This window comes from Terrapene carolina, unplaced genomic scaffold (genome assembly GCF_002925995.2).
Source record: "Terrapene carolina triunguis isolate 2854851 unplaced genomic scaffold, T_m_triunguis-2.0 Scaffold34221, whole genome shotgun sequence".
Lineage (NCBI taxonomy): Eukaryota > Metazoa > Chordata > Testudines > Emydidae > Terrapene > Terrapene triunguis.
In genome coordinates, this window is record NW_020698572.1 from 1 (window position 1) to 7117 (window position 7117).

At 61.2% G+C, this 7117-nt stretch overlaps 1 protein-coding gene across 1 annotated transcript; it reads right to left on the reverse strand.

Moving 5' to 3' along the window:
- Positions 1-14: 14 nt before the first annotated feature.
- Positions 15-7095, reverse strand: LOC112125496 (aldehyde dehydrogenase family 3 member B1-like; the record flags this gene model as incomplete). The annotated part of the gene is made up of 7 exons (XM_026646164.2): positions 6776-7095; positions 5172-5334; positions 3203-3313; positions 2841-2961; positions 1123-1208; positions 801-882; positions 15-401 (listed from the first exon to the last, which is right to left on the reverse strand). Coding segments are annotated over exons 1-7 (1090 nt in total), but the record flags the coding sequence as incomplete, so codon positions are not given.
- Between the last annotated feature and the right edge of the window lie 22 nt (positions 7096-7117).

A 7117-nucleotide genomic window follows, 5' to 3' on the forward strand; every position in this document is an offset into this window, starting at 1 on the left:
GGCGGGGCCCTCACCGATGTAGCGCTCCCTCTCGTCCGTCTGCCCCCCGATGGCCACGCGCCCGCTGCCCAGCAGGGCCCGGATGCGCTGGAACTGCTTGTCACTGATGATGCGGGCGAAGTCGGGCGACTCCCGGGGCTCGGGGCCGAAGAACTCGGTGATGGCGTGGCGCAGGGCGGGCAGCAGCTTCTCCTGCGTCTCCGCACTGCACAGCACGTAGTCGGGCGCGATGCAGGTCTGCCCCGCGTTGAAGCAGCGCCCCCAGACCAGCCGGTTGGCCACGTTCTGCAGGTTGCTCTCGTCGGCCACGTAGCAGGGGTTCTTGCCCCCCAGCTCCAGCGTCAGCGGCGTCAGGTGCTTGGCCGCAGCTGCCATCACGATCTTGCCCACTTGGGGGCTGCCTGCAGGGGGTCGGGAAGAAGCATCAGGGCAGAGACCCGCCACTCTTCCACCCGGCCTGGGGCGCCAGGGGCCTTGGGATGCAGGCAGCCCCGGCCTCGCCCAGGAGGGGGAAGGACCCTGCATCTGGCTGGGGGCTCCAGTCAATCCCAGCCCCCATCTTCAGGGGCCTCAGGGCCCAGAGAGTCACTCAGCTGGGATCCCAGCCCCGGAGAGCTTCCTTCTGGCTCAGTCAGGACAACGCCGAGGCCCTGGGTGTGCACCCTGGCAATGGTCTCTGGGGGCAACCCCCTAGGAGAGGGAAGGCAGAGGACGTGTGTAGGGGGGCTGTACGGTGCCCCTTGGAGTGGAAGGGGAGGGGACCATGGAGAGGGGAAGGGGCTGGGTCACTTGTGACATACCAGTGAAGAAGATGTAGTCGAACTTGTTCTCCAGCAGCTGGGTGGTCTCCGCAGGGCCCCCGGTGACCACAGCAAAGCAGTCCTGCAATTGGAGAGGGGAGGGTGTGTGATGTGATCCTCATCCTGCCCCCTTTACTCTGCCCCACCCCAGTGGTCGAGATATTGGGGAGGCACAGAGGATAGCTGGGTGTGGGGGGCTGGGGCATGGGGCCCAGCTCGGCATGGGGTAGGGGGCTGGGCATGGTGCTAGGCCTGCAGAAGTGGCTCAGCGCCTTGGGAACAGGAGATGGGCGTGGGGCCAGGGGAGGGGGCAGCTCCTTACCTTGTCCAGGTAGCGGGGCAGCGTCTCAGCCACGAGCTTCTCGGTGCTGCTGCTGATCTCGGAGGGTTTGATGATGACACAGTTCCCTGGCGGGGTAGGCGGGATGTCACTGCGCAGCACAGACACCTCCCCTCCCCGGGGCCTCGCCGCAGCACCTCGACCCACCACCGGGGGGCACTGCAGGGAGGTGTCCCTGGGGAACGCCCCAGGAGCCTCATTTGGGGCTGGGGGAGGTTGTGGGTTGGGAGCCCTGCCCCAGAGCATGTGGGTGTGACACTGCACCCCATATTCTCACAGTGATATTATTATGGCATAATGATGATGCATTTTATGCAAGATGGGTCATGTTAGGTGTCACTGGGAAGGTTATGATTTGCTGAATATGATTATCCTATTTCTATGCATATATCTGAAGTTATAAATCCTGACTATGTAGCTATACTTCAAATGTAATTACACCTGGGTAACGCCCACTAGACAAGATGCTTTTAGTCTAGATAGTGGGTGGGGAAGGGCCTGTTCAGGGCAATGGGCCATTAGGAAAAACAACAGACCATAGGAGAAGCTTATCCCCCACCTGGGGAGCCTCCCTGAGAACGCTCCAGACAGCCTGTGAGTAATGGCTGCTGTGACGCTACAAGGACATGTGACTGTGCTACTCCATCTTGGGAGGTCAGTATTTTTCCCACAAACTGGTTTGAGAACCAAGCTGCGGGAACAAAGGGTTCCCGCCAGACGCTAAAGCTATATAAGGCAGGAGAGTAACATCATCTGGGGTTCTTCACTCCCCACACAAGAAGACTCCTGGAACCACCCGAGGAACAAAGACTGAACCGGGGGAAGTGCTGGACCCAGGCTAAAGGGATTTCTAGCCTGGGTCTGAAAGACCTGGGGATTCCAAGCTGTAAAGCAAGTGCAGGTTGTGCCTTAAGAATCTGCAACCTGATTGTATCATTTCTCAGGGTGAGAATCTGCTAATTCATATCCAATCTCTTTAGTGTACTAAGCTTAGTTTGCAGTCCGTATTTACTAGGTAATCTGCTTTGATCTGTTTGCTAGCCCTTATAATCACTTAAAATCTATCTTTTGTAGTTAATAAGCTTGTTTTTGTTTTAATCTAAACCCATGAACTTCGACTGGAGTGCTTGGGGAAAATCTCTGCTTGGTTACTACAACTGTGCATTGCTCTCTTCACATTAAGGGAGAGGCGGATGGGTATTAAACCCATATACTGGCGAGATTTGACCAGGGCAGGACGGTACTGCTCTGTGGTCCCAGGCTGGTGGTTAGAGCGGGAGGGATCGCTCAGTGGTTTGAGCATTGGCCTGCTAAACCCGGGGTTGTGACTTCAATCCTTGAGGGGCCATTTGGGGATTGGCCCTGCTTTGAGCAGGGGGTGGGACTAGATGACCTCCTGTGGTCCCTTCCAACCCTGATATTCTATGATTCTAAAGAACCTGCGTGTCATTGCAGCTGGGTGTGTCCCTACCTGTGTGAATGCTGGTGAAAGTGAAGGCTGGAGGGCTTTGTGGTTTGTCTCAGCAGCACAGTGTGAGAGGGAGCCCACGCTGGTGGGTCACGGGCGGCTCAGTGATACCCCAGTTCCAGGTGGCACCCCGGGGAGAACCCATCACAGTAGGGACCATGCTGGGGGTGGGAGCTCTGCCTGGAGCAGGTTCCGGGCTGTGGGGGGGAAGTGTCCCTACTCCCTGACTCACCGGCCGCGATGGCCCCGACCAGGGGCACCAGGATGAGCTGCAAGGGGTAGTTCCAGGGCCCGATGATCAGCACCACTCCATAGGGCTCCTTCCGGATGAAGGCCGTGTCCAGCTGAGTCACCTGAAGGGGAAGCCTCAGCGTCAGGAGCTGGGGGGAGCGGGTCCCAGGTCCTGGGGGGCGGGGAAGTGAACTGGGCCGTAGGGACAGGAGCCCTGGCTCAGCCATGGGGGCAGGTCCCGGCTCAGCCTTGGGTGCTCGTTTCCGGCCGCCACAGGCCTAGGCCTGGGGGTGTGTTTCTCCCCCCATTTCACTTGGGGGGAGCACGTCCCCACTCAGCCCCGAGGATGCGTCTCCCCCTTACCAGGCTCTTGTCCACGCTCTCGTCCTTCATCCAGCTGGACAGGTTGTTGAGTGCGTAGTTGACCTCGTTCTTGACCATGATAATCTCGGAGAGCTCCACCTCGAAGGGGGGCTGGGGGCACAGAGCAGCATTAGCTTCATCCCCCACCCCGGCCATGCCCATTCCGGTACTACTTCGATCCGGATGCTGCGTGCCTCCGTGCATCCTACTGCCAGGCACTGGAGGTGCCTGACTCCCATAGCCGGCTGGCTGGAGAGCAGAATTGCTCCGGTGAACTGAACGGAGCCTGCCCCTGGGAACGGAGGCCCCGGAGGAGATAACGGAGGCCCAGCCAGTGGGCCCTTAACCCTGAGCAGCAGGGAGGCCGATGCAGGCTGGGCTCCTGAGGGCGGCAGCAGGGAGGACAGCGTTAACGGCCTGGGCTTGCGACTGCTGCTGGGAAACAGAAGCACAGATGAGGGGAGAGCGAGTGGAGCTGGAGCTCAGAGGATCAGGGCATAGCACAGGGGCTACAGGGTTAGGGGCTGGCTCTCTGGCTTCCACCAGTGCGAGCTCTACCCTACGCCCCCCTCCCCCCCGCTTACACTTTGCTGCCTTGCCGACCCTGGATTCCAGGGGACACAGGTTACCTGGTTTGGAAAGGGCTGCCTGGAGTCGCCGCAGATCCTGACAGACGGGCATCGATCCCTGAGGGGTAAAAGGCTCCGAGCAGGAGGCGCCAGGCAGAGCTCTCAGTGTGAAGCAGGAGGGCGGGAGCCCAGAGGCTCCATCTCGGAGGCAGTGAGGCCACGTGGCCAGCCCAGGAGAAGTGGGATCTCTGGGGGGGAGGGGGGGGGCTGGCGCACTGAAGGGCTCCTCCGAGCAACTGTTTAAAGACTGGGGCACAGACCATGATACCACCATGGCCTGGGACACACAGCTCTGCCCATCCACCACTACAGACCCCGAGGGTGGTGTGGGGCAGGGATGGGACCAGCTGGGGGAAGCTCATTGGGGTGGGGGCAGACGCAGTGCCATCTCCCCTGGCAAAGGGTCCCCCCATGGGTCAGTGCGGTCCCCGGGCCAGAGGCACCTGGACTCCTCACCAACTCCAGACTCTCACGCAGCCGCCTGGGTGCATGAGGCCTTCTGCCAGCTCCGGGCAGCCGAGAGATGCTGACCTATCTCGGTGGGCGATCACTGGCCTCGGATCTCCTCACCTTTGTCACCTCCCAGCTGGCCCCCAGAAACACGACAGGCCTGGGCACAGAGCCGTCCCGCCCACAGGAAACGCCAGTAGGTGCAGGTCACCACAGTGCGTCTCCTCAGCGCCACAGGCTGCCAGGAGCCCCTCACCCTGTCCTCTCGCCCGGCACTGGCGCCCCATGGACTAGAGACCCCAGGGCTGGATCTGGCGCATCTCAGCGCTCCATGGCCTGGGCCCGGTGCATCTAACAGAGCCTAAAGCCCTGGGATGGGGACCGGGGTCAACAGCTCCACTCCTTGGGCCAGGGGGACTCTCTGCCACCAGGCAGATCTCATCTGTGCAGGAGACAGAGTCTCCTTGGGGGCCGGTCACAGCCCAGGTAACAAACTGTCCCGGGAACTAAGGGTCGTCCCAGCCTTCCCCGTCCAAGGGCAGGCGCTGCTCCCACTGGCCTTTGTTGACAGAACCCTGGGCAGTAAGGACATTTAACTAGACCCTACCAAAACACCCCCACCTGCACAGACACAGACCCACCCCCAGAGGAGGAGAGAGGGGACCACGCGCCGCAATCACCTCACTTAGTGCACGACCCACAGTCCTCCACTCCTGCGGGGAGGAGGGTGGGCCAGGAACCTGGGCAGATGAGACCCCAGTGTGCCCCCTGCTCTCTGAGCTGTGGGGGATCCCCAGGGAGACTCCCATTCCCCCCCAACCCTGCCCTACAGGGAGACCTGCCCCCCCTTGCCCTGCGCTGGGCTCTGGGCTCAGCCCCATCCGGCTCACCTTGCGCATGTCCGAGGCCATGGCATCCAGGATGGGCTGCTTCTTGTCATCCAGGAAGCGGCCCAGCGCCTCCAGCTGGGAGACCCGGTGCTCAGCGGCGCGCGTCTTCCCCGTGAGCCAGGCAGCGCGCAGGCTGCTCACCAAACCCACATAGGGGTTCATGCTGGAGGGAGGGGGTGGGTTAGCCTCTTCCAGGGGACCCAGAGCCCCCCCCCATCCCCAGCTCTCCATCCACTCAGCCGCTGATCCCCACCCACCTCCACGGCCACTGATCCTTCCTCCTGCCCATCCCCACAGCCTCTGAGCCCCCAATCCCCTTCCCCTGCATCCCCTGCCCATCCCCACAGCCTCTGAGACCCTAGCCCCTCTCCCCCTGCAGCCTCTGCCCATCCCCATGGCCTCTGAGCCTCTGACCACACCCATCTCCACAGTCCCCAGTCCTGACCCCCATGGTGGGGAGGCACAGGCAGTGGGGGGGCTGCACCTTTGGGGGGGTGCAGACAGGGAGGGGAGTGGTCCAGTGCCAGAGGGGCCCAAAGGGGTGGGAATTACAGTGAAATCAGGGACTGGGGGGCAGCCCCGACTTGGACACCATCCCACAACCCTCTTCTGCCCCCTACTGCCCCATGGAGCAAGCCCCGGCCTCACTGCCTGATCACCCTGCCCCTGCAACAGGCCCCGCCCCACTACCTGTTAGCCCCACCCCCTGCAGTGGGCATCACCCTCGGTACCTGATCCCCTCCGTACCAGATACCAGTCGCGGGTGTTTTGATTGGCACAGCCCCGCCCCCTTCCCATTATGCTGATGAGATTGGGCACCGGTCCTCTGGCGGAGGACGGTGATTGTCTGGGGCTGGGCTGAGCCAGGGGAGGGCAGAGACCTAGAGCCACCAGCGCTGGGAGCCAGGACTCCTGGGTTGTGTCCCTGCTCTGGGAGGGGAGTGGGGTCTGGTCTGGTGGTTAGAGCAGGGGGCAGGCAGGGCTCCTCGGTTCTATCGCTGGGATAAGCGGGGTGCTCTAAGCCAGGACTCCTGGGTTCTCTCCCAACTTGGGGAGGGGGGTCTGGTGGTTAGGGGCGGGGGGGGGCCTGGGGGCTAGGGCTCCTGTGTTCTTTCCTGGCTTGGGGAGGGCAGTGAGGTCTGGTGATTAGAGTGGGGGGCAGCTGGGAGCCAGGACCTCTGGGTTCTATCCCAGCTCTGCCCTGCAGTTGTTCAGAGTTACTGATTTATCCTCCCATCAGCGTCCCACACAGGTGTGACCCTACTGGCCTGTGGCCCATGGCTCCCTGCTGTCAGTGTGAGGCTGGGCTCTGCCTGGGCCGTGCTGTGTGTTGGTTTGGTTGGGAGGAGACTCTGCCATTGGGTGCTCTCCCCAGTGAGATGCTCTATGGGGCAGGGACTGGTCACTTAGCACAAGAGCCCAGCACTGCCACTCCCCTCCTAGGCCCTAACCCTGCTGCAGCCAACAGGGCTTGGCCTGCGTCCCCTTTGTGTGTGTGGGGTCCGGCTGCCCCAAGCCTTAAACCCACTCGGCTCTGCACCACACCTCCCTGACAGCTGTGGTGACCCACAAAGCTTGGTGTCTCTAGGCACTCGGCCCCTCACCCAGCAGCTGTGGAGTCCGTCTTGCCTGTGTCGCTACCCGTGGGCGCCTTCCCTGGGGCGTCTCCTTTTGTGTCCATGTTGTTACCCTGGAAGGTGTTGGTGGCTTTCAACAAATGTGTCTTTGATCTACAGAAAGTCATAGACCTGGTTAAAGCCAATGGCTGTGCTAAGCACCTGTCTTTCAGGCCAAAGGAATGGAGCAATTAAATATCATTTTGTGTAGTGATAGCTGGAAACAGCAGGAAGCCACTGTCCAAGGCAATGAACCTCATGGCAAAGCTAATCACAAGCTAAGGAACGAGGAGTACTTGTGGCACCTTAGAGACTAACATTTATTTGGGC